At 55.2% G+C, this 26,530-nt stretch overlaps 2 protein-coding genes across 2 annotated transcripts in view; both read left to right on the forward strand.

Annotated features, from left to right (window-relative positions):
* The first annotated feature begins 1,862 nt into the window (after positions 1-1,862).
* Positions 1,863-9,722, forward strand: TMEM128 (transmembrane protein 128). Its single transcript, XM_004617423.2, has 5 exons — positions 1,863-2,016; positions 4,786-4,927; positions 5,832-5,990; positions 7,698-7,806; positions 9,227-9,722. The coding sequence occupies exons 1-4, from the start codon at positions 1,920-1,922 to the stop codon at positions 7,795-7,797; spliced, it is 498 nt and encodes a 165-aa protein (XP_004617480.1). The 5' UTR covers positions 1,863-1,919; the 3' UTR covers positions 7,798-7,806; positions 9,227-9,722.
* A 3,663-nt stretch (positions 9,723-13,385) lies between these two features.
* OTOP1 (otopetrin 1) overlaps positions 13,386-26,530 on the forward strand; it is a 28,592-nt gene continuing 15,447 nt past the window's right edge. Inside the window, exons 1-3 of the mRNA XM_004617489.2 lie at positions 13,386-13,404; positions 14,650-15,018; positions 25,388-25,524. Coding sequence (XP_004617546.1) covers positions 13,386-13,404; positions 14,650-15,018; positions 25,388-25,524 — 525 coding nt within the window. The remainder of the gene's footprint in view (positions 13,405-14,649; positions 15,019-25,387; positions 25,525-26,530) is intronic.

The raw sequence follows: 26,530 nt of genomic DNA on the forward strand, positions 1-26,530 counted from the left end.
TGGATCACATCTTGTGATGCACAGGGGTTACTCCTGGCTCTGCATTCAGGAATTACTCCTGGTGGTGCTCAGGGGACCCTATGGGATGCTGGGAATCGAACCCAGGTCAGCAGCGTGCAAGGCAAATGCCCTACCCACGATCCGCCCCTGAGCTACCCTCCAGCGCCAAAAACTAAACTTCTTGATTGTAGCAATCTGATCTCATCAATCTATCATGAAGGCATGTAGTACACACTTTTAAGGACTGGCTCAAGGAAGCCCAGCAATGAATATGTCGTCATTAAGTATATTTTCCAACTTGCTTTCAAGTATCGATACTGCGTGCAAGGAATGTCATTTAATATTGGGGAGTGGGGTAATGCTGGAAGGATTTCAGATCCAGATACAAAGGCCCTGAAACCTCCACAGGGGAAACCAGATGTGGCCTGAATATACTACCTATGGACGCCTGGAATCACTGTCATCCCTTGGGAATATTCGGTTACAAAGGAGACCCAGCTCTGACCCTTTTAAAAGGAGACAATCAACAGAAGGCTGTTTGCCAGGAGAAGTTCACTTCCCACTAACAAGGCTTCGTACCCGTACAAGGCAAACAAGAGGGAGGCCAAAGACCCCAGTTGGCTTTGAAGAGATGAACTCTGATTCTTTTAGGAGTCTGAAAAGAAAGAAGAAACCTAACAAGAAAAGGGAAGCATTGTGTAGCAAGGCCATATGATCCACCCTTAGTCCTTAGCGCTAAAGGGTTTGCTAGAAAGACTGAAGTAATGGCAAGTACACCAGTAGAAACAACATTCTTATCTTGAATATTTCTTTCCTGTTTGTGTTTTGGGGCGGTGCACTGGGGCAGTATGTTGCTGAGGATCCAGCTCTGGCCTCGGGATACACCTTGAACGAGCTCTCTAACATTTTCTTTTGCAAACATCCATGACATATAGAAACTGTTAAAGAGGGTAGCGGCGGGAGTGATAGTACAGCGGGCAGGGCGCTCACACTGTACACGGCTGTCCCACGTTCAACCCCGGATCCCATACGGTCCCCCAGCTGTCCAGGAGTGATCCCTGAGTGCAGAGACAGGGCGAAGTGTGGGCTTTCTGGGTTAGTTTTTCCGAGTGGGTGGACGTTCTTCCTGCTCCCGGGACCCGCTGCGGAACCAATTGCTTTCTACTGAGGCACAGCGCTGGGCGCAGGGATTCATCAAGGCATCGGGCTGAACTGACCTTTCCCTCTCCACGCTAACGTGGCTCTGCCCCCAGCTTGCATCTGCACGTGCACGGTGCTTGCAAAACGTGGACCGAATGGGAAACGCTGCCCTGCAAGTTTTCCGACAAGTACTTCGCCGTGGCGCGTCCCTGTAGGTCACCTCTGGGGGAGACGCTCCAGCACAAGGGTGGGGGTCTGAGACTCAGCAGTCCCGAGCACACCAGGGCCCGGGAATGGCTCTGCACGCCTCTTCCCTACACCCCGGTGGGCAGGCGCAGGAGGGCGAGCTGGGGCCGCAGAGAACCGGCGCCGGCTCAGGTTAGAGCCCGAGTGACGGGAAGAGTCGAGTCCTCTTCTCCGTGGCGCACGCAGGCGGTCTACCTGCGGCCCGATGCACGCCGTGACCCGGGGGTCCCCCGCCCGGCTCAGGCCCGGCGCAGCTGCAGCGCGGGCGGGGCAGGGGTCCGTGGCCCGTGAGGCGCACGCGCTGCGGGGGAGGCGGAGACCCGCGTGGTTCCCGAGGGTCGCAGTGCGCGGCGCGGGGGCGCTGGCGCTCTGTACGCCACCCCCTTCTCTTTCGCGGCGCCGCCCTTTTGGAACGGGAACTTGGACTTCTGCGCCCCAACGACCAGCCAGCCCCGCCCGGCTCCCCGCCCGCCCCTTCCGGAAGTCCCGGCGGTGCTGACGTCACTTCCGCCGCGCTTCCGGGCCGCGCCAAGATGGACGCCCCCGGCGCCCGGGAGCAGCTCCGGCGGCGCTACCTGCTCCCGCTCGACGCCGAGGCCCCGCGGGACGGCCAGGGCCACGCCGGGCCGGGTGAGGCGCAGCCCCGCGTCGCCCCGCCCCCGCGGGGGCTCCCCCAGCCCCTCGGCTACCCGAGGGGCCCGCCGGGAGGGGAAAGGGAAGCCCAGCGCCCTAGAAACCTAGGGAGATGCTTAGCCCGGGCGCCCTCTTCCCGGCCGCCTTCCGGGATTACCCGGGGAGCCAGCACCCGTGCAATGAAAACACCCGCCGGTGGCAGTTCCGAGAACCTGCAGGGCCGGGTCCGATTCCGCACGGGTGGGCGATCTGGGGGGAGCACGGGCGCAGAACCGGGCGTCAGGCCACGGCCCGACGCCTGGTATCTGCTCAGCAGCAGGTGCTCGCGGTATAGCAGGAGTCAGAAGGGGTTGGGGGGTTGTTTCTGCGCGGGTCACACGAGTTTGTTTGAGATGATTGGGCCTCGGTCTTGCCAGCTGATGTGTTTATCGGCGTCCGGAAGTAGTAGGTGGGGGGGCTGCGCGGCACGCGGGAGGCCGGTGGGGTCAGCGCTGGGAGGGGGCGGCCAGCGGAGTGCAGGGTGCCCCCAGCACTGCGGGGCAGGAAGCAGCAGGAACCGTCGTACCCCGCGTGCTGGCCCACAGTTTTATTCCGAATCGGCTTCCCAGAGATCACGCTTGGCCCAGGCCGGAGGGCCCCGCGGAGTGTGCCAGGGGGGAGGGCCCGCGGGGTGTGCCAGTGGGGAGAGCCCGTGGAGTGTGCCAGGGGGTGTGCCAGTGGGGAGGGCCCCGCGGGGTGTGCCAGTGGGCCTCCCGTGAGCGGAGGCCAGAGTGTCAGCAGTCTCCTGGGGAAACTTGCTGGGGGGAGCCTGCTCTCCCACCCTCAGCTCCTGTCGTCTGTCGGCCAGGATCAGCTGCCAGGACTACACTCCAGGGGCCCCTCGCAGTTTTCTGTTGGTTGGTTTGGGGACCACGCGCTGCTGTGACTGAGTTTTAAAAGAGAAAGCGCTGGGGCACGAGGGACTCCGGGTTCAGTGGCTGAGAACCATTCCCCTGGCCGGGCCTGGTGATGGACGGGGAACCAGGGAAACGGAGAAACAGGGCCCCAGGCTGGCCAGCAGTCAGTTCATTTCTCTCTCCTCCCCGTGTAGTCCGATCCCTCCCTTACAGCACAGTCGTGGTTGTAGTTTTGGTCATGGTCCCAGTCATCAGATTTGAACATTGTCATAACTGCAGAGGTACAGCCACTCCTTCAGGGGAGGTCCCAGGGGTAACTCAGAGCTCGGGTTCAGCTCTCTGGGTTACTGGGAAATCCGCTCAGGGCGGGATCCCATCCCCGGCATGTTGCTCTCTCTTTTCCTCAGCTAGTCATCCATTTAATCAGTCATAGAGAATTTACTTCTTATAGTATTTCTAGTCATTTTGTATGAACACAGTAAGAGGTATATGAGCTTAAAGGGTGGCTCTTCCTGGGGACATCTCGCTATATATCCCAGACCACAGTCCTCGGGCCAGGTTAGTCTTTCCTGACCCCAGCAGGATCCTTATTCAGTTACTTCTTTTTGGGTCATGACAGAGTTTGTCCATGACCATGCTCTTGACTTATTATACTTAAGGCGCTTAGCTTGTTCCCTTTCGATGCCAGGGTAGCTTACAGCTTGCCCTGGGTCCGTCTAGTCCCTTTGTCGGGACCCTGCTTTTGGGGGTGTTAAGAAGTAAGGGCAACTGAGGGTTAAGTCAAGTAAATATGATGGATGCCCAGGAGTAAATATTATTTGGAGTCACTTGACCCCCATGTTACAAAAGCATAGCATCAACTGTCTTCCTGTGTTGATACAAATAGGCCATTGCTAAACCATGCAAATGCCATTTATTCTTTTTATTTATTAATAGTATTTATTAATATTTATTTTTATTTCATTGTTTCCTTTATAGGAAAGAGAAAAGCAATGTAGGACTATGAGTGCTTAATGGAACTGGGTGTGCCTCGGGGGCACTGTTGTGGGAGTAGCTCCGTAAACCTAAGCTCCCTGCGGAAGGAGCAGGGACAACCCGACGTTATCCAACACACAGCGATGCTCAGGAGTCACTCCTGGCTCTGCACTCAGGCATTACTAGTGCTGGGGGACCGTGGGGGTGCCAGGGATCCAGCCTGTGTTGGCCACGTGCAAGGCAGCTGCCCTGCCCACTCCGGCCCCCACCCCTTGCTGTTTTGAGCTGCATCAGCAGGCCTTGTTTTGTTAAAATACTCCTACAGGGAGTTTTAGTGTTAGTTTTGGAAAATCATGCTTTGTTTTTTCTTTGTATTTTTTGTAAGAGAACTAATTATCTTCTAGCATGAACTATGAAGCGTATGATTAATACTTTTACCCTACCCAAGGTATTGTTCTTTTTCAGAGGCTGGTTGTATAAAGTTGATGTCAAAGTTCATTTAGAGGGGAAAAAGTGGGTGACATAAGGAATGTTATGACATACTTCTATCATTTCTGCAAAAATATATCCATTCTGATGTTTTTTTCAGGAGAGGGGTGGGATGCTCAGAGATTGCTCCTGGCTCTGTGCTCAGGGATTGTTCCTGCGGGTACTGAGGGGACCAGATGCAATGCCAGGGGTTGGACCAGTGTTGGCTCTGTGCTAGGCAAGCACCTTATTCCCTGCACTATCTCTTCGGCCCTGACTGTGATGGTTTTACAGAAGATATTGATGCTAGGATGGGAGAGAACCTGGTTTTTAGAAACACTCTAGGCAGTGTTTGGCTTAAAGGAGGCATCATTTTTCATCACGTGCTTATGGTTATCCAGTGAGTTGAAATCTCCTCTATTTGCAGAAATCTCGGCAGCGGTGGAAAAAAAGGAGAAACCTCTCCCAAGACTTAATGTCCATTCTGGATTCTGGATTTTGGCATCCATCGGTGTGACTTACTATGTGGATTTCTTTAAAATCGTCAAAGAAAACATTCACACTAGTAGGTAAGAGCACTGGTTTACTTCTGGGTCGAACCCCCTTGGCCTATTGTTTCGTGTTTTGGCAGTCGAGGGGCCCAGAAGCTTAGTTAGCGCCTCCTTTCTGCCAGCCGCGTGTTGGAGTGGCCGTTCCTGCTGAGTAAGAGGGTGTGTGCTGGGTGGGGCCAGGGCACCTGACCAGAAATCTGCCCCTGCACCATGGGAAACAGTCTGAGAGGCTCCGAGAGGCCTTTCTGAAGGGAACCCAGGGCGTCTGGCAGGAAGCTCATTGCACCAGGGGCGCTGAGTTGAATCAGTTGAAGAGGGGCAGCGTGACCGCTGGGAGGCACTGGGAGCACTGAGGGTGTCAGGTCCCCTCTCGGCCAGGTCACATCCCCCCTCGGCTGTGTCAGATCCCCTCAGCCAGATCAGGTCCCCCCTCAGCCAGGTCAGGTCCCCTCAGCCATGGGGATGCCTCCGGCCGGCCCCCTCTGGGCAGTCTCTGGCGGAGGTGGTGGGGGTGAACTGTTTTCCAGAGCTCTCGCTCAACATTAGGGGGGTCTGCACACCCCCAGATAGAGAACAAAAGGGGTGTCACTGGTTGTCCTTGGAGAGGGACGACTGAGGGTGCACGAGTACTTCGGTGGGTCCCCTAAGGCCGGGCAGGTGAACCGGTGCCGTGACCCTGTCAGCAGGTGCTCCGGGCTGCTTTTGGACCATTCGCGAGCACAGCGGGTCTCCATTGTCGCCCTTTCCTGTGTCTGGGTGTCATCCTCCTTCACCCCCGTCTCTCATGGAGCCTCCTGAGAGCTGGAGTCTCTGTGGGTCCCTGGGGCCCGTTTCTACCCTGAGGAAGGGATTCTGTTCTCTTAGTGGAAACGGCTGCTTGGGCCTCGGGTCACCGGTGCCTCTGTCGCCTTTGCCTCTGCAGCTGGATTCTCTGTGGTGGCGCCTTGTTGCTCGTCAGCCTGTCGGTCGCCTTCTACTGCATCCTGTATCTGGAGTGGTACCGTGGGATCAAGGACTACGATGCCAAGTATCCCACCCTCATCCCCGTTACCACCGCCACCTTCATCATAGCAGGGCTCTGGTAAGTGCCCCGGGTGGCTCCTAGGGGTGGGGTGGTTGGGGGTCCGAGAGGGATCATGACGGTGTGCGCTGCCAGCTGTGGCCCCGAGCCCACCCCCAAAGGTGTTTAAGCAGGCGATAATGTGTACGGTCTGAAACTCAGGAGAGGGGCCTGGAGTGGTAGTACAGTGGGGAGGGCGCTTGCCTCGCACACCACCAACCCGGGTTCAATCCTCTGTACCCTGAACCCCGCCAGGAGTGATCCCTGCGCACAGAGCCAGGAGTAAGCTCCTAGTATAGGCCCAGAACACACCCCCCTCAAAAAAAAAAAAAAGAAATTGCGTGGTGGCAGAAGGTGGCAGGCTGTGGAGTGCTGGGAGAGGCCTACCGTGTGTATCCGGGGGTACGGATTAGATCCCCTACTGCATGAGTAAGCAGCTGAGACCCCTGACACTGCATCCACTTGACACTGCAGCCAAGTGGGTGCAAGAGGAAAGGAGCTGGGAGGTAGTCCCCCCCGTTCCCAGACTCCCTTTGTGTATCTTTGTTTGTATCTTTATTTGCATTTTTATTGTACCTGTTCGTTCCTATGATTCATGAAAACCCAAGGGGTCAGGGACCAGGAGATAGTACAGCTGTTAGGGGGTGCAGGCCTGTCTGTGCCCCACAGGGTCCCCCGGGCATCGCTGGCTACAGACAGCAGCATCTCCTTAGACGCCGACATGGAACCGCACTGCCGGCCCAGACGGCAGCGCCTCCTTAGATGCTGGCGTGGAACCGCACTGCTGGCCCAGACAGCAGCGCTGCCTTAGACGCTGGTATGGAACCTCACTGCCGGCCCAGACGGCAGCGCCTCCTTAGACGCTGGCGTGGAACTGCACTGCCGGCCCAGACAGCAGTGCCGCCTCGGACGCTGGGAGCCTCCCAGAATAGAGTCTTCACGTGCTTTGTGACGGCTGCGCTGTGCTGTTGCAGTCATCATCCATGTAAGCCACAGAAAGCCCAGCTGAGTAACTCCAGGGGGCACTGGCAGGAGCCCCAGCAGACCCGGCCAGGGGGCGTTCTGGCACCCCGTAGCCCCTTCCTCCCCTGGCCAGGCCACAGTGGCGGGTCTTGGCAGCCATTCTTCGTCTCTGTGTCTCCGTGCCCTTTCCTCTGGGTTCTGCCCATGGTGGACAGCAGATGGGTGGGCAGGCATGTGCAGAGAACGGGCCCTTGGCACTGGGCAGGGCGGCCCCATGGTTGGGCACAACTGATTGTTTGGGGGGGCCCAGAACCACCGCCCTCCGGGGTTACTCCTGCCCAGGGCTGGGGTTACTCCCTCTAGTTCTCAGAGACGGTGCCAGGGACCAGGCTCTGGTTGTGGGGGGCGGCCATGAGGATGCATCAAGCCAGCACCCCCAGTTATCTCTTTCAAGGGAGCCTTGTCACTTGGAATTCTGGATTGGTCGTCAGCGTGCCACTTCCGTTTCACCGCAAGGACACGCTATGATTTAGCCATTAATTAACGCAGTGGTTTGGGGCCGCACTAGCCGGCGCTCAGGGATGACTTCTGCTTTGTGCTTCTGGTTGGGGGCTTGATCGCAGCCAGCCGAGCCCTGGTCGCCGACACAGCTTGTCGAAGGCCGCTGGCCGGTTGGACCCTGCCAGCGCTTTGACCGAGTCGGCACGGGCACGTCTGCAGGCCTCGGGTGGCGTTGTCACCCGTGTTTCTGTCCTTCCCTTTCAGCTTCAACGTGGCCCTGTGGCACGTGTGGTCCATCTTCACCCCACTCCTGCTGTTCACCCAGTTCATGGGGGTTGTCATGCTGGTCTCGCTCCTGGGGTGACGGCGGCAGGTGAGACTGGGATGAACCGTGTCCCGAGGGAAGGGGGCTCGTGGGGAAACCCCATCCACGCCGGCTCGTAGCAGGGGCCGCAGAAACACGCTTGTGAGTCCTTCCTGCCACGTTCACGGCCAGAGTGGCTCACCCGTGAGCGGGACAGAGGCCCCTTCCCTGTGACCGACGCGTCACTGGCTGCCCCTGTGCCTGGCCCCGGTGGCACTTTCAGTCTAGAGCGTTCCCGGGTTGGACGATCTTCCCTTTAAGGGAGCTGCCCCAGCTCCCCGGAACCGCCGCTTGCCAGACTGTCCCACGGAGTGGGGATGAGGAAGGACGGGCATCTCTCCCGCGCACATCGCGACTGCTGGGCTCCCGAAACGCGCGGTGCTTCCTTTCCGGGGACTCTGCCTCTCACACCTGTGCTGCTCACAGCCCGCGTGTCACTTCCTCCAGAGGAAGTGGCTCAGTCTGGAATATCAGAACTGAGGCTCTCCAAACAGGGCTGCGGAGGGAGGGGGGAGATAGAAAGAGGGGGGAGGGAGGAGGTGGAGGTGGGGGAGAGAGTGAGAGAGAGAGAGAGAGAGAGAGAGAGAGAGAGAGAGAGAGAGAGAGAGAGAGAGAGAGAGAGAGAGAAACCATCTGCCATAGAGGCAGGCAGGGGGTGGGGGGTGATGGGAGGGAACCTGGGGACACTGGTACTGCGAAATGTGCATTGGTGGAGGGATGGGTGTTGGCACACTGTGTGATTGAAACCTAATCGTGAACAGCTTTGTAAGGGCTTATCTCACAGTGATTCAAAGGGGCTGGAGCAATACCACAGCAGGTAGGCATTTGCCTTGCACATGGCTGACCCAGGTTCGATTCCCAGCATCCCATATGGTCCCCTGAGCACCGCCAGGATTAATTCCTGAGTGCATGAGCCAGGAGTAACCCCTGAGCATCGCTGGGTGTGACCCAAGAAGCAAATACATACATACATACATACATACATACATACATACATACATAAATAAATAAATAAATAAAATAAAAACCGAGGCTCAGTGGAGACAAAAGGTCACACATTCAGGTCTTGGGGTACAAAGACATTGCACAGAACAGCCAGCACGGCCTCTTTTTGGCCTTTCCAGAGGTGGCTCTGGCAGCACAGACAGACAGACGGCGCTGCTCTCCCTGGACTGAGCATGTAGCCAGCCCAGCACTCCACGGCTGGGCTCAGGCCTTACGCTGTCCCCGGGAGCAGGTGGCCGGTGCACCCGCTCATCTGGCCCCGCGCCTGCCTTCCTCATGCTCTCAGCCCTTGGGGTTCAGTCTTGAGGGCCACACCGCGGGGCTGGTCTGACTGAATTGCTGCCGTGCCGAGAGCAGGCTGTGGGTTCCTGTGTGTTTCCATGGGAACTTGCCCACTGACGAGTCCCTGCGTGTTTGTGTCCAGGTTCGGCCGTGCGGCTGGGGGTGAGTGAGCCCCACGCCCCGTGGGAGCGGAAGAGTGGCCGGCCGGCTTGTTTGCTGTTGAGAAGTGAGCGTCCCCCCGGCCGCCGTGACCGGGGCTGTGCGGGAGGCAGAATGAAGTGTTCATGGGCACATTCTACGACCGAGGGGATCACTGAATGGCTGAGATCCAAAATAGAAGCATCGTGTGCAGGAGAGAGCTCTGCCCGTGTCTGAGTCACCGGAGGCAGCGTGGGAGTGGACGTGTGCCCTGGCGTGGCCCCAGCGGGGCTGGCTGCGCAGAGATGGGCCTGCTCGGGGCCTGGTCCCACGCTGGCAGCTGTCCCAGGATTTCAGTCTTCACTGTTTACGTTCTGCTTTCCCGTTGCTGTGGATATCACTGTATAAATTATTGCATTTTTAGCACTGGATTCTCACTTCTAGTCATCTTATGTATAATTCTCTTCCTTAACACTTCAATAAAATATTTTTCTAACTTTCCTGTGCTCTGATGAATACAGTCATTGTTAAAGTTAATTCCAGCCCTGCGCCCTTGTAGAGACCGAGGAGCTCGTGACGGGAGAGTCGACACTTCACGGGGCCTTTGGTGCCCTTTAAGGCTGAACGGTCCAGCTGCTGACCCCAGGAGGTCCCCTCCAGCCAGGGCTGCCCAGGACCCAGGCCTCGCCTTCCCCCTCCTGCCCTCACCCCTACCCCCATCTCACCCCACCCACACACACACCAGCTGGTGCTACAGGGCTGTGGGTGACCAGCAGTGTTTAAACCACCAGCTCGGGCCTGGCCCCGGGAATCCGTAAGTGGGGGGAAGGAAAGTGGGCAGCGGGGCTGGGCAGGGGTGGTATGTGGGCGCGTGCGTTTGAGGGTCGGCGGGAGCGTTGCATTCGGGTTAACACTCAGGGTCAGGCAAGGTTAAAGTTGGCATTGCGGGTGTGTGGGGTCCAGCAGGAGCCCTGGGAGTCGGGGAAAGTGTTGCTCACATCCACAATTGTGTGTGTTGAGGGCCCGGGGGTGGCTCAGGACAGTGCCCCAAGACGACACCCCCGTGAGGCGTGAGGGCTCCTTTCCATGGCGCCCCAAGGCCAGGCAGAAACCCAGTCAGCCAAGTGCCAGGCCTCAGCGCGAGGCTCCGTCCGCAGGGCAGGCTGCACCCGCCGTGGGCGCGTCTCAGGTGCTGGGGTTCCCGGGTTCCATACCTGGGAGGCCGGGGGTTCCGCCGCTGCAGACACGTCTGGGTGGGTAGGAGTGGGAGGTGGTGGCGCAGATGTACTCTGAGGGGTCCCGGATCTGGCTGCTCACACGTGTGAGCCCAAGCTCTCGGCTCGTCACGGCTGTCCAGCTGCCGGCCCCGAGTTCTTATATGTATATATTTTTTCCTTTTTGTTTGTTTGTTTGCCCCGAGGTTCTGGTTCATTTGACAAGCATGGCGGCCTCTGAAAGGTTTTTCCCAGCTGATTCTAAAGTGCGGCCTGGGTGGGGTCCAGACAGATGTCTCTGCAGAGATGTCTGGCCCGCGTGCGCTGGCAGGCAGAGCTGCCTCTGGGGGCCAAGCCAGCAGGAGCAGGGTGGCAGCGGCTCTCCCTGCAGACCGTGGGAACGAGCCTCCCCCCTTTGACTACCCACCCCGGCCAGAGGGTCCCAAACAGCCGAGCCTGCTGCCCCAGTTTCAGCAGCTGAACTCCACAGCCCATCAGCCTAAGGAAAATGCAGTTGAACACACAGGAAGTGTCCCCGTGGGCACCTGAGGCTGCTGGTGTCCCCTCTGGACCATCTCAGTACCCACCCCCCAGGGGCGTCTGCTCTGACCCCTTTGGGAAAGATTGACCTAGACCTTGGGCGTCGGCCCCATCACAGGGGCTCAGCACGGGGACAGGCTCTCAGGCCGCCTGGTGGGCGAGAGGAAGGAGGCGCACCGTGTCTGGCCTGGGGGGTTCCTGGGGCTCTGCATCCCCCCAAACACTGGCTTTTTTTTTTTTTTTTTTTTTTGCTTTTTCGGTCACACCCGGCGATGCACAGGGGTTATTCCTGGCTCTGCACTCAGGAATTACTCCTGGCGGTGCTTGGGGGACCATATGGGATGCCAGGGATCGAACCCGGGTCGGCCGCATACAAGGCAAATGCCCTTCCCGCTGTGCTATCGCTCCGGCCCCCCAAACGCTGGCTTTGTATGCCATCCCTGACGCAGCAGGAGTTCTGGCGGAGTTTCCTGACGTTGGGCGGCCTGGGGAACCCACCGGCTCGTGCCACCGCCGCCGTGGTCCTTGCAGACGGCTCTACTGTGTGGTGAGGCGATGGGACCTGGCAAGGACTTGAGAGACCCGAACCCCTTCCTGCGACAAGCAGGGTTCCCTCCTGGGGAAGTGTCTGGTGCAGCCCTGGCACGGGCTGTACACGGGCGAAGGCTGCTGCAACCGTTGGGCTGGGTGCACCTGGGCACGCACCGGCCCTCGCCTGACTGCCAAGGCTTGCGGCCGGGCTACAGGGAAGGGACATGCTTGTGAGCAGAAGTGGTTGGCAAGACGTGAGCCCGAGCTGGAAGCTGCTTGCACAGGGGGTGGGTGGGTTAGACCCTGACTGTTCAAGTTCACATTATGACACACCCCTGCTGCCTTCATCGTCTCTTCGCCCCTCACTTACGGGCACGCCCCCATCACCTTCTGTGGCCAGCCCTGTGGGGCTGAGGGCACAAAGCCCTCAAGCCTCAGAAGCTTTCAGAGCTTTCAGAAGCTCCGGAAGCTCCTGGAAGCCGCTTGCAGACTAGAGTCTGGTCAGTGACTCTCCTGAAGGGAAGGAAGCTCGGGGAGGAGGGTGGGTGTGGGGTGATCTCCGCAGGGAGTCAGGGGACCCTCTCCCGGGAAAGCTCGCCAAAGTCACTTCTGCCAAGGAGGGGGAAGAGGTGTGTTCTAGGGCCCTGGCCCGTATCGGGGTGCAGGGATGGCGTCTGTGCACAACACAGACGTTCCCCCTCCTTCCCAAGTCGACCCAGGTTAGCCCGGCGCTGGGTTCAAACCTGCTGGGCTGGGAGGCGGCCCTCAGTGACTGCTTCTGCTGGGACGGGCCTTTACCTCCTGCCTGTACCTGCGTGGGTGCATACAGCTCTTACCCGTGGAATATTCTGGAAGTGAGGCTCAGGTTGTCCAGGCCCCTCCACTTCTGCTAGCTCTCCCGGAGCGCTGGGTGTCCAGGTGTTCCCTTCTGTGATGTCCCAGCCCAGAGCTGGGGGAGCTTAAAGCCACATGCAGAGTTCTGGTCCACGGGCTCCACTGGCCCTGGGTGTGAGCCCCCAGCACAGCTGAAAAAGAGGGGAGCAGTGGCGGGGAGTGGGGGTGGGGTGCAGACGCAGACATGAGTTTTCTCCTTTTTGTGTGTCCAGAGATTTGCATTTCATGGCGTGTCAGAAAGAACCGGGGTGCCCAGCGAGCTTCCGGCCGAGGGCTGTGTGCCGGTCGCCTCTGCTTGGAGGAAACCGAAGCGCGGCAGAGTGCAGATTAGCCCCCATGGCTTTCTTACTGCGCCCCCATTGTGGGTTTGGAGGGGCACATGCAGCTCGTAGGAAAAGGAAGGAGAGAACAGGGAGGGGCTTTGTGAGCCAGACTTGGGGCTCGAGGTGCCACCTGAGCCTGCACCCCACAGACCAGAACATGGTCACCAGCCCCTCCTGAGCACCTGTTCCAGTGTGGGCGGGACATACGTGATGGACAACTGGCGCCCAGTTAGCTTCTTGGTACCCCTAATGCGAGTTGCCTGGTTTCCGGGGAGAGGTGCTGGGGATGAAACCTGGGGCTCAGACCTGTGAAGCATGAGTGCCCCCCCCCTCATTCCCCGGGGCCTTAGGTTCTTGGTGCTTTGTGGCAGGCACTTCCTGAGTATTTCCCCGGGGCCTGAGAGGCAGCACAGGGCACTGCGTGCTCGTGGCTGACGCTAGTTCCATCGTCTCTGCATAGGGGCCAGGCGTGATCCCCCAGCATTTAGCGTCAGGAGTAAGCCCTGAGCGCCACTGGGTATGTCCCCCACTCACACACACGGTGGGGGGGGGAACAAAACCCGAACACCCCAAAGTATTTTATCTATGTCCTCTCATCACCCTCATGGACACGTCTGAGAAGGGCTGACAGAACTGTGAGGTTTAGGAACAGCCCTAAGAGATGGACCCGGAAGTCATGGGTGAGTGTTTGTGGGAAGAAAGCAGGACCCCCTGATGGGGTGTCTGGAGACCCAGGCCCACCGGGCTCCCTCCAAGCACGTGGGCATCCCCCCTAAACCCAGCGTGCTCATGGACCTGCTTCCTGCCCCCCACTTGCTCACCTGGGCCGCAGGCTGGTGGGAGGTGTAGAGGCTGCAGCTCCTCAGGGAGCCGATCCTTCCAGCAGCCCAGCGGGACCCTTAAAGGAGTGACGTGAAACAGGAATCAGAATCAGACAAACCCAGCCCCTGGCCCTCTTCTCCACACCCAGGACCTCCTGAGACAGCTCCAAACGGGAATACTGGGTTTTCCTGTTCAAAGCCAGCAAGGCAGCAACTGGCTCGATGTCAGGGGTTCCGCGAAACCCCTGGCGCTGTCTGTCGCTCCTTCCCCGAGCCGCTCCTCCTGCACTTCTGCGCATCTAAGGGGCGCCCTTGTGGGCAGGGTCTCTGGCAGCCGCGATTCGGGGTGCTCCACCCGTCAGGAAGCAGTTGCCTTTTTCTCATTCCGGGAAGTCTCTGTCCTGGGACGCCCTGGGGTTTACTCCGCACCCAGCAGTTCCTGCACACACGCGCGGGTACCCCAGACGGAGGCAACCCCCGGGTCACTCCACTTGGCTCAGCTCCAGAGAGAAGAGCGACCCTCTGTCCGTCGCTCAGGCCAGCCAGACACACGGACAGACGGGCGGTGACCCGCAGGAGAGGACGTGGCAGAGACGGACGCAGGGCAGCCCTTCGCGCGCTCCCCCAGACCGCGCGCCCCGCGCGGCGCTCTCTGGCTTGGGCACAGCCCCGCAGAGTTCAGGCGACCCTCGGATCCCCCGTACCACCCCGGGCCGCGAGAGGCACCTCCCTGGGCTTGGGTTCCCCGGGGTGGGTGGGGGCGCCCGCCCAGGTCGCGGGGCGGGGCGCGTGGGTCCCGGGGTGGGCGGGGAGGCGGCGGGCGCGCGGCGAGGGAGGGCGAGTGGGCAGTGCGCATCTGGCACTGCCGGGCTCACGGGGTGCGGGACCTGGGCCAGAACGCTGAGGGGCGAGCAGGCGTCGGGGCTGACCAGGACAAGAGCGTCGGGGGCAGACCGGGGCCAGGAGCAAGAGCGGGGCTGCTTGGCATCAGGCGGCAGGGGTGCAGAAGCCGGGGTGGGGTGGCCTTGGCAGGAGTCAGCGGCAGCGGCAGGGGGACTCCGTCCAGGATGCCCCAGGATCAGGGAGCGCCCGCTTTCCCCCTAGCGGAGTCCCCTCGCGCTCTGGGTCCGGGTTCGTCGTCGGAGCCGGGGCCCTGCCCGCCGCCGTCCCCCCGGCCCCTGGCCCCGGGCTCCGCGACCCCTCGACGGGGCGCCCCGGGTGCCGGCGCGTCTCGGAAGCTGGCCGAGGCGCGCAGCGGCCAGTACGGGCTGAACGTGCTGGTGGCCGGGCTGCTGCTGCTGCTGGCCTGGGCCGTGCACGCGTCGGGCGTGGGCAAGAGCGACCTGCTGTGCTTCCTGACGGCGCTCATGCTGCTGCAGCTGCTGTGGATGGCGTGGTACGTGCGCCGCAGCGCCGCGCACCGCCGCCTCTTCCGCCTGCAGGACGCGCACGCGGGCGCGCGCTGGCTGCTTGGTGAGTGTCGCCCACCGTGTAAGCCGGCGCCGCGCCGGCCCTTCCCGCCACCCTTCCTAATCCCCTTCCTCCTCTCCCCGCGCACAGCCCGCCCCGCCGCGGGGAGCCGCCCGCCCTTCCCGTCCGTCCCCGCGGCTTGGGGATGGCGTGTCTCATGTCACCCCTTTGTAGGGTCTGCGCCCCCCTGCCCGGCCCCCTTTCTGCCCTCTCACCAGCTTCGAATCTCCAAGGCCAAGCTCACCCGCCGCCCTCCCCAGGGACGGCTTTTCCCCTCCCCCAGGTTTTGTCCCCGACCACTCTCCTCCACCCCTCACCGGGCCCTGGTTCCTGTGACCCACGGGAGGGGGGGCCCAGGAGGTCACAGCATGAGGAAAGGCAGGGCAGGCCGCTCCCCACTCTGAGAGGGAAGCCGAGGGGCAGGAGGCAGCGTAAAGAGAGGAGGTAACTGAGTCCCCATTGCACAGAAAGTTGGTGGAAAGTGGTGTGCGGGCGCTGGCTCCGCGTGGACCCTGCTGATACAGCCGAGTGTGAAGCTTTATTAGAGTGTGGTTCTCCTGCTGCGACCCCGACCTGATCTCATCTCACACAAGGACCCCCAGTTTCCACAGGAATGCGGCAGGAGTGGCTCACTCAGGCTGGGTGGGGCGGGTGTGGGGGGCATCCAGTACTCCAGGTTCCCCCCACCCCCTGCAGGGAACTCTCAGGTGAAAGTCTGGGACGTTGTCCCTCTCACTCCCCTTACAAGGAGGGGGCTACTGTCCTGGCCGAGGGCACCGGCTGTTGCGTTTCTTCGGCCTGAACAGTCTCATCTTGTCTTTGGGAGACTGGATGGTCTCTGGGTGCCAGATTCCTGCCTTTGTGACTCAGGGAAGGGCAGCAGCATACCTGAGACCTCGGCACGCAGTTGGGGGTGAAGTGCTGATTGGAGGGTGCCCACGCAGGCTGAGCAGCACAGGGGCCTCTGTCCTCCCTCCTTCCCCCCTCCTCTCTCCTGCCACCCTCCTCTCTCTCCCCTCCCACTCCCTCCTCCACCTCCCCAGACCCTCCCCCTGCCCCTTCCTTCCTTCCTTCCTTCCTTCCTTCCTTCCTTCCTTCCTTCCTTCCTTCCTTCCTTCCTTCCTTCCTTCCTCCCTCCCTCCCTCCCTCCCTCCCTCCCTCCCTCCCTCCCTCCCTTCCTTCCTTCCTTCCTTCCTTCCTTCCTTCCTTCCTTCCTTCCTTCCTTCCCTCCCTCTTTCTCTTTCTTTCTTTCTTTCTTTCTTTCTTTCTTTCTTTCTTTCTTTCTTTCTTTCTTTCTTTCTTCCTTTCTTTCTTTCTTTTCTTCTTTCTTTCCTTCTGTGCTTTGGCCCTTACCCAGCAATGCTCCTGGCTGTGACTCAGGAATCTCTCCTGGTGGTGCTCAGGGGACCACGTGGGATACTGGGCATTGAACCCACGTTAGCCGTGTCCAAGTCCCTACCAGTTGCCTTATCTCTCCAGCCCTAATTTCTCCCCTTATTGTCTTTCTTCTCTTCCTCTCTTTTCCTTCCTCTCTCCTTTCCCTCCCCTCCCCTTCCCCTCCCATCCCCTTCCCTTCAGCTCCATCCTTTCCTTCCCTTCTCCATCCTTCCTTTCTCCCTTCCTCCCTATCTTCCTTCCCTCCTTCCCTCCCTCCCTCTCTCTCTTTCTCTCTCACTATCCTCTCTTCCTTCTGAGAAGTCTTCTGGCACTGGGGGCCGAGCTGATGGGTGAATGGTGCTCCCCTCACCCCAGACAGAAATGGCAGGGCAGGAAGGCAGCATGGAGGTGGCCTTTGTGGCCGCATCCTTCTGAGCCATGCATTAGTCCCGGCCCTCAGTGAGGCCATCGAGAGAACACACACTGTAGGTAGGTGCTTATGGCTGGCATCTGTGCCACGGGGGCCTGTGGCAGTGGGGGAGGGGCCTTGTCCTGGAAGTCCAGGCCCTGTCTGCGCTCCTCCTCAGCACTGACTGGGGCTCCTGATCCAGTGGCCGGGTCCTGTCCGTCTCTCCCTGGCTGTGTTTATCGAGGGATCGAGAGCGAAAGGAAGTGCAGCAGCCTGCAGGATTGAGGTTTTCCTCCGAATCGCAGCTGGAAAGGGGGGTTTGGCCGCTGGGAGACAGAGCCAGCCCCTGCAGAGCTCCAGGCAGTGAGGTTCTGCAGCAGTTTCCGGGCCTGGCTCCACAGTGTGTGTGTGTGTGTGTGTGTGTGTGTGTGTGTGTGTGTGTGTGTGTGTGTGTGTGTGTGTACAGCTCTACAAGAGGGGCTGGGGATATACTTCGAGGAGGGAGGGGTGGAGTGCCTGCCTGCATGTGTGAGGGCCGGGTTTGATCCCTGGAGGGAGGGGTGGAGTGCCTGCCTGCATGTGTGAGGGCAGGGTTTGATCCCTGGCACCAACCCTACCAGCCTGGCCTTGATGGCCGCCCGGTCCCACTCGGAGGGTTGGGCTGGGCTCAGGGTGTAATGGTGCCATCCTGCCTGCCGAGGCTCAGAGTCTGCTCAGGCGGGCAGCCACCCAGACGGGACAAGCTCCTGCTCCATACCCCCCAGCGACGTGCAGAGTCCCCGAGAGTCCGCCTGAAGGAGTCAGGGAAGGTTGCAGAAAAGGGGCTTGTGCTGCCCCGTTGCTCCTGCTTCCCCTCTCTTTTCCTGTGAACTTCCTTTCGTGGCTGTGTGGGGTCACCCGAAGGAGGACGGGACATGTGTCATTGCTTCCTTTCTGGGAAGGCCGGCGGGCAGCAGGCTTTGGGCAGCTGAGATCCCGACTTGGTGTTTCCTCTCAGCAAAGAAGCCCCCAAACCAGCCAGCTAAGCAAACCCAACTATATAAGCGAATAAACGCAGCCCCCAAGTCTCTCTCACGTCTTAGGAACCCCCTCCCCACTTCCTGGAAAAGAGGCGGCTCAGAACCATCCACCTGCTGAGCTGCGAGGGCCTGAGGCTGTCACGCTTGGTTCTCTAGGTTCTGTGTGACTTTGTCGGAAGCTCAGGGCAGTTTCCTGAAACCTTGTCCACTGGCCCACGTGCTTCCCAACCGAGCTCCACTCCTGTCCTCCTGCTCTGGAACCAGCTCTGCCCTGAAGACAGGGTGATGGTTCTGGAACACAGATGCGACCACCTCCCTCTCCTCAAGAACCTTCTGCGGCTCCCCAGTACTTGGAGAATAGAGCTCACGTCTGAAGGTTGCCCGTAGGTGCAAGCTGACCTGGGTCTCATAGACTTACCTGCACTCACTGGTGGATTCCAGCAAAACCAAAGTCCTCCTGTGGAGAGCCCCCGAACCTCACCCCTCTAAGCCAGGTTATTCCTTCACACTGTCCTGCCCCAAGGCATTGGAGCACTGAATCATTCATAATCATTCACTCCACCATAACCATCTGTGTCTCTTCCTCCATGCCAGCGGGCACTCTCTGTGTGTTGCAGGTACTAAGTAACCTCCTGCGAAAGGCAGTGCCGTCATGCCAATGTGTAGATGAGAAAACTATAGCAGAGTTGAACTATATGCCCTACAAAGGTGAGGGTGCTCTTGGCTCTTATATTCGGCAGCCCCTCATTGCCTGCATTGTACTTACTGGATGCATGGATGGATGGATGGATGGATGGATAGAGTCACTATTGTATCCTGACTTCTATCCTGTCACTTACCATGTAAATAAGTGTCACTAGGCACCTGAAATCATAAAATTAATGGATAGATGGGTGGGTGAATGGATACATTTATGGAGAGATGGAAGAGTGGGTGATGGATGGAAGAGTGAATGGAAAGATGGATGGAATTGTGGGTGGATGGATGGTAGGTGGGAGGATGGATTGGTAGGTAGGTGGGTGCATTTATAGACATAGGGAAGGGTGGATGTTGGAGAAATGAGCAAATGGAAAGATTGATGGAAGGGTGGGTGGATGGCATGGAAGGGTGGATGGATGGGTGGGTAGGTGAATGGATGGATTTATAGATAGATGGAAGGGTAGATGATGGATGGAAGAGTGGAAAGATGATGGATGAATGGATGAGTGAATGATGACAGATTCTCCAGGAAAGAGAAAGCCATTCTGGGAAGCTAACTTCAGTTTTACATAAGCAAGAATATTCTGGCACCTGCGCAGGCCAGTCACACGTGTATTTGGGAGATGGTGAGCCACCCAGTGCTCCATGTCCAGATGGAGCCCAGATGGCCGCCAATCATGAGACACTGGGAAACTTCTTGCCATAGGTGGGAGAAACCCCACAAAGCAAGATTTTGCACCTCTAGGAGCCTATACTTGGGGGGGGGGATCTCCTTGTGCCAACACTAGGCATTTTAGGACCAATCTTAAAGCATGTAGTTGGTAAACTTTGTCACTGTCACTAACTTGTTAAGCTCTTTCAGTGACTGAGGAATAACGATAATGATGATAAAAAGCATCCTGTTTATAGAATGTCTATGCTCCAGGCACTGTTCTAGGTGCTTTCTAGTAAGTGGCTTATACACTTTATATCCCTATGAATTAAGCAGTGTTAGCTTTACAGATAAAGAAACTGAGGTAAAAAGAAGTGAAGTAGATGCCCGAGGTCATCAAGTAATAAATAGTAGAAGTCAGAATTGGAAGCCAGGCAGTCAACTCTTCACCATTACACTCACTTTTAGAGCAAACTTGATTTTTTTGCCAATGTTCTAGACAAGGGACTTGGAGATGGCTCAAAGGGCTGGAATGTATGCCTGACCTGCTGGAACCTAGGGTTTGATCCCTGGCATAATGGTACCTCGAGCACTGAACTGGGAAAAGACCCTTAGTACTGATGGATTTGGACCCAAAACAAATAAAGTTCTATGGACATAAAAAATACATATTATTTCTTTTAAACCATACAAGGTGATATTATAAATCCAGGTTTGTTGGTTTTATATGATTTAATTGTTCTATGTTCAATTACTCATCCATCCATTCTTCCATCCACCCACCAATCTACCAACCATCTACCCATTCGCCCACCCAACCACCCATCATCTATCCATCCATTCATCATCTACCCACACCATCTGTTCATCATCTACCCATCCTATCTATTCAGCCATCCATTTTGAGCCCTCCATTATTCATTCCTTCTATTTTCTTTACTATACCCTTCCTCATTCCCTCCTTGTTCCATCCACTCTCCAATCTCTTGCTCACTGTTCTCCCCTCTCCCCTTCATCATCTTAGTTTTGAAGAGCCTCTTCTTGTTTAATGGTTGCTTTCCTAAAGCCTTTTGTCAGACAAGTGGCTTTAGCCAAACAAACATTGCTGATTCATTTCTCTCAAGCTGTATGTGTGTATGTTGTTGCTAAATTGTCACCCACTCAGAGAGTCTTCTCTTTTTTTCAACTTTATTTAAACACCGTGGTTAACAAAGTTTTTCATGATGAATTTGTTATAGGTCTTCAATATTCCAATCCCAATCCCACCACCACTGTCACTTTCTTTCCACCATTGTTCCTATTTCCACAACCACCCTTTAAACCTGCCCCTGTAGCAGGCCCAAAATAATTTATTTATTTTGCTGTTACTACTAAATGATTAATGGAATTATAAAAAATACTCCAGTAAAAGAAAATTTGTGAAAATTGTCATATCTCACCATGGTGACATGAAGTTTGAGGGTTTACTAAGCTGTTGTTGCTAGTTGAGCCTTCTGTTAATTGAACTTAGTTAGCTTCTACATTACATCCCCATCCAATCTGGTGTGCTCCTACTGGGATGTTAGTATTGTAGATTGGAGATGTCACGCGGCCACAATTTCTCCAGGAAATCCAGAATTTTGTTTTGTTTTGTTTTGTTTTCATTTTTGGGTCACACCTGGTGATGCACAGGGTTTATTCCTGGCTCTTCACTCAGGAATTACTCCTAGAGGTGCTCAGGGGACCATATGGGATGCTGGGATTAGAAACCAGGTCGGCGGCGTGCAAGGCAAACGCCCTACCTGCTGTGCTATCGCTCCAGCCCCTTTTGTTTTGTTTTGGTTTTGTTTTTGGAGAAATCCAGAATATTTAACTGGGCAGTGAGCTCATATGGTGGAAGTGATGGAGTGTGGGTGTGGCTTTTGGGGGTTCTAGAATTAGGTTCTAGATGTAGATTTGGAGTTCCCACCCTAGAGCTAGTGAGTCAGAAACTCTGGGGCTGCAGTCTAGCAGATTGTTTTTCCCCAAGCCCTCTAGATGATTCTGATGTGCACACAAGACTAAGGATCATCATCGAGACCAGCCTTACTTTGTAGAAGGCCAAGCTGAGGCAAGGGGCAGGAAAGTGACTTGTCCCAACCCAGACATTCAGTCTGGTGGTCAGTGGTCCAGTCAGATCCTGAATCCAGGTCTCTGTAGCCCTACCCTGTGTTCTCTGCCACCCTGACCAGCTGCCCCACCTGTTCTTGCTGTTTCTCTTTGTAATTAAAACGAGCCATGCATTTGTCAAGTCATTTCAAAGCACTGGGATCGAATCTCCACTCTTATACAGCCTCTGATTTCACTGGCATTTTCCCAGCATACCCCCACCCCCCAAAAAAAAGTGACTTAGAGTTGTTTCCGTAAGGCTGTGAGCAGTGGAAGGGAGCCAGGTGGTTGCATTACTTTTCACTGGAGGCTGCTTAGGCCAGGGCTGTAAGGTTATAGCCCCGTGTTCAGGCATCTGCCCTTCTCTCTCTCCTTCGCTAATGCATGGAACACACGATCCAGTTTCCTCCGGTGGGAGAGACTGTGTGAATGGTCGTCACTGCTGTCCGGGAAGAGCAATTAGGAATGTGGATGTGGATCAGGTGTCTGTGATCATTATTATGCACGGCCACATGCTGCTTCTTAATGCATGTCTATATTCCTTTTCTGTTTTTAATTTGCTCCCTTTTGGGGGGCAAGGGGATTTATTTATATATTTTACCAAAGCCATGCTGGATGTTTCCTTTCCAGGAATTCTTCCCCTCTGTGTGACTCCAGGCCTGGCCTTTCATGGGCGACATCTGTAGACTCCCAGTCATTAGAAAAGTGCAACTTAGGCAACTAGTTTGCATGTTTTGAGTATCTAGGAGAGTGCTGGGAGTTCCGAGACTGTCTACCCGACCTTTGCTCTCTGAGAGGAGGGTTTGTGGTCAGAACAATGACAGAACAATCTTAGATTATTAGTTTTTTTTAAGCTTCTATTGATTCAAACCCAACTTGGTAGATCATCTGTCAGACCCTGGGACGGGCACAATGATGAGAGGATACAAGAGCTGCCTTCTAGCTTTCACTTATTTGGTCCAAAGTATTGACTGTACAAGAGAGAACAGTTTATATATTGTGTAGTCAATAATGCTGACCAGGTAAGAAATGGAAAGTATTTCATATTGTAGAAGGAGGTGTAGTGTATCAGGTATTTTACTATGCGTCATGAAATGTATGATTTATTTATTTATTTATTTATTTAAACCTTATTTTAGTTTTGATTTGGGGCCACACCCAGCAGAGCTCAGAGCTTAATTCTGGCCCTGTTCTCAGGGATCGCTCCTGGTGGGGCTCGGGTTACTGTATGGGGTGCAGGGAATTGGAACTGGGTTGGAGGCGTGCAAGGCAAGCACCCTCCCCACCTTACTATATCTTCAGCCCTTGTATGGTTTATTTTTAATTTAATTTAATTTTTGTTGGATTTTTGAGTCATACCTGGTGATACTCAGGGGTTACTCCTGGCTCTACATTCAGAAATTACTCCTGGCATTGCTTGGGAGACCACATGGATGCTGGGGATTGAACCCAGGTCAGCCATGTGCAAGGAAAACGCCTTCCCCGATGTACTATTGCTCCAGCTCCATGTTTTTAAGTGTAATAAACTAGACACAGAATGAGATCGAGCGTTGGTGGTCTGACCAACACAGTCATGCCACCAAACTGCCTCAGGAACACTCTTAAAAGGTGGAGTGCTAAAACTCTGCCCCACCCCTGCATCCACCACTGCCCACTGTCCCCTGCAGCCCCTCCCCTGCCATCCTCCTTTTTGTCCTTGAATTTGACCACTCTGGCCACTTTGCATAAGTGGAGCCATGAACATGGGTCCTTTTGTGTCTGACTCTACCCGGTACCATGTCCTGGGGTTCACCTCTTCTTGGCAAGGGTTCTGGGGTGTGAAGGTGCTTTCTTCCTGGAGCTAAAGACCAGTCCAATGGCAGGGAGAAGCCATATTGTGTGTGTTCATTCTTCTGATCACGGACATCGGATTTGCTTCCATCTTTTGGTAGTTGGGAATAATGTCCTGAACATGGGTATACAAACTGCTCCCCCGGTACTGCCCCCCGCGCCCCATCTTTCAGTTCTATAAGGGGCACATCAGAAATGGAATTGCAGGAGTATGCAGAAATAGCTTCTGCTTTTCTTTTCTCCTTTTTATAACTTTATTTAAACAAAGTGGTTACAGAGCTGTTCATAATATGGTTGTTTCGGGCATTCAATATTTCCACACCAGCCCCGCCACCAGTGGAACCTTCCCTCCACCATTGTCCCAGTTTCCCATGCACCTCAAAGCCTATTCCCTTAGCAGAAACAAAATAATTTATTTTTTATTGCTTATTGCAACAAAATGGTAGATGGAATTATAAAAATACAGTTCAGTAAAATAATATTTGTGAAAGTTGTCTTATCTCACGATGGGGTTATTCAAGTTGTTGAGGATTTTCTGTGCTATTTGTTGCTAGTTGAGCCTTCTGTGTTACTGGTTTAATTTAATGAATGTAGTTGGCTTCTATGCTGCCTTACCATGTAATATGCTGTGCTTCTACTGGACTGTCAGAATTTGGAGGTGGTGCTGGCTGCATATGTGGCCGTGTGCTCCAGAAGCTGTAGAACTGGGATGTTCCTACATCTTGGCATGTAGGATCAGTAGTAAAGCTGCTGTGAAGCTGGACCGTTTACGTACTGGAGGCTGCAGGTGTGGGGGTGTCTGTGGGGCTTCCATCAGCACAGTGGTGAGAGAGGCCACACCCCAATTCTCAGAAGCCCCAGAGTTTTCAACCCGAAGGTTGGTATACCCGAGTTTCATCAGCTTGGCGTCTCTGCTGAGATCATTCAATAGTTTCTGCTTTTCTGAGGAAATTTCTTGCTGTGTCCTATGATGGCTGCTGGATTTTACGTTGCCATCTGCAGGGAGCTAACTAGCCCTAACCCTAACCTGACAAGAACCCTGACCTAGGCCCTAAGCCTGGCCCTAACCCTAGCAGCAGGGCTTCCCAATCTCCTGTCCCTGCCACATTGGTGGCATCCTCTCTTTCTCTTTCCCCCCTTTCTGATCTTCCCTTTAGGCAGCTGTTGTCCTGGAGGTTGTGAAGTGCTCCTCACTACAGTCTTGGTTTGTGTTTCCCTACTGATTAGTGGTCTTGAGCCTCTCTTCATATGACAGTCACTATTTGATTATCTTCTTTGGATAAATGTTTCTTCAAGTCCTTTGGTCAGTTAAAATTTTATTTTTGGGAGTCTGGAGTGATAATACAGTGGGTAGGGCACTTGCTTTGCACGTGGCTAACCTGGGTTTAATTCTGGCATCCCATATGGTCCCCTGAGCCCTGCCAGGAGTGATCCTTGAGCAGAGCCAGGAGTGAATCCTAAGCACTGCTTGGTGTGGCACTAAAACACAGAGAATACATTTTTAACATCTTTTGTGGTCTTATGCATGCCAGGCATGCACTTCACTGCTGAGCCATGCCCCCTCCCATTTCTCTTTTGTGGGTTGATGGGGTTTGGGCCATCCCTGGCAGTGCTCAGAGGCTATTCCTTCCTGTGTGCTCCAGGCTCACTCCTGGAGGTGCTCAGGGGATGACATATGGTACCAGGGAGCAACTTGTGGTCAGCTACAAGCAGGGCAAGCACCTTGCCCCTTCTGATCTCTCTGTCCACCCCCACACATTTCTTCACTGGATACTTTTGTTGTTCAGTTGTCGCTCTATTAGTGCCTTATGGAATGGTAAATATTTTCCCTTATTATGTGCATAGGTAGGATCCTTTGATGTGCACATTATTTTTCCTTTTTCATGTATCCCAAGTATCTATTTTTCCTTTTGTTGTTATGCTTTTGGAGTCATCTCATCATTGCCAAACGCAGCGTTTGTAAAGAAATGCTGAGATTTTCTCTTATGTTTCCTCAGAGAATCGTATCGTCCCAGGCTGTGCCATTCCTCTTTGATTCTCCCATTTTCGCTTCTCTAGCAAGGCAGATCGGGGGCAGATGCACGCCGTGTCCCATGCCTGGCGTCCTCCCAGTGCCCATGCGTGGGAGTGATGGACCAGAGCCCCTGGCACAGTCCTCAGGCTGCCGTGAGGGTGTAACAGACTTGGTGCACACGTGACCCCTGAGCGCACTGTGGGTTCTGCACTGGTGCCTGCTGGTGACCCCTTGCTCTCCTGCAGGTAGCATCACCTTGTTTGCCGCCATCACCATCGTCCTGGGGTGCCTGAAGATTGGCTACTTCGTTGGCTTTTCAGAGTGTTTGTCGGCCACTGAGGGTGTGTTCCCAGTCACCCACGCCGTGCACACGCTGTTACAGGTCAGTCGCCCTGCTGTTTGGTCGGACTGTCTGTTCCTGGGGGGCCCCGGTGACCTCCTGACAGCTGCCAGGTGGTGGCAGTGTGAGGCGAGTGGGTGGGCTAGGCACCCCGATGGTCTGTGCAGGAGTCCTGGGGAAGGAGGCGGAAGCCTGCAACTAAGAACAAATCTCTATCAGATAATGTGTGCTTATGTGACATACACATATATGATAAAAATAGTTTTGCAACGTGAGTTTTTAAAACAGATTTTAAAATGAATTTTAAAATAAAATATATGTTTATGTACTATATTACAAATAATATATAAAACTTTAATATGAATGCTTAAGACCACATAATTTGTAGAAGATGATATATTTCTTGTTATTGTAACATATATAAATTTAAGATGCAACTTGCAGAATATGAAAATAGAATCAGTCTTTATACAATGTGGCTTTACTTGAGAAAACGCTTCATAAGCTGCGGCTGACTCTTGCCTTGCTCACGGCAGTTCAGACCCACCAATGGGGCAGCCAGTCCTGTGGTTCATTTGAGAACATTTTTATAACCTGGGGCCACTCCAGCTGCTCTGGGCCTTTGGAACAATGTGTGATTTGCTCCTTTGTGGATTAGAATCTTTTGGAAAAGTATGAGACTCTTTTTCGCAGTCTTGATCAGCTAAGCATGGCTTGGAAGTTATGTATGTATATATAAAATTTATATACACACATATAAAATTATATTATTATATAACATTATGTATCATCTGTATCATGTAAATCTAATTCCATATATTATAAAATACGTATGATTTATAAACACATACTTTCTCCCCCACACCCGGTGATGCTCAGGAGTTTCTCCTGGCTCTGGCTCAGGGATCACTCCTGGCGCTGCTTAGGAGAACCATATGGGATGCTGGGGACTGAACCTGCATTGGCTACATGCAAGGCTAGTGACCTCCCCACTGTCCTATCTCTCTGGCCCCCTGACACACACATTTTATTTTTATGTGTAGTTTGA

The sequence above is a fragment of the Sorex araneus genome, chromosome 5, assembly GCF_027595985.1.
Source record: "Sorex araneus isolate mSorAra2 chromosome 5, mSorAra2.pri, whole genome shotgun sequence".
Lineage (NCBI taxonomy): Eukaryota > Metazoa > Chordata > Mammalia > Eulipotyphla > Soricidae > Sorex > Sorex araneus.

What these genes read in the sequence shown, in the direction of transcription:
- TMEM128 (XM_004617423.2), top strand. Translation starts at nt 1,920, where the DNA reads ATGGACGCCCCCGGCGCCCGGGAGCAGCTCCGGCGGCGCTACCTGCTC. An exon ending in GAAAACATTCACACTAGTAG is followed by an intron (nt 4,928 to 5,831) that starts GTAAGAGCACTG and finishes TTGCCTCTGCAG; the next exon opens with CTGGATTCTCTGTGGTGGCG. An exon ending in TTCATCATAGCAGGGCTCTG is followed by an intron (nt 5,991 to 7,697) that starts GTAAGTGCCCCG and finishes CTTCCCTTTCAG; the next exon opens with CTTCAACGTGGCCCTGTGGC.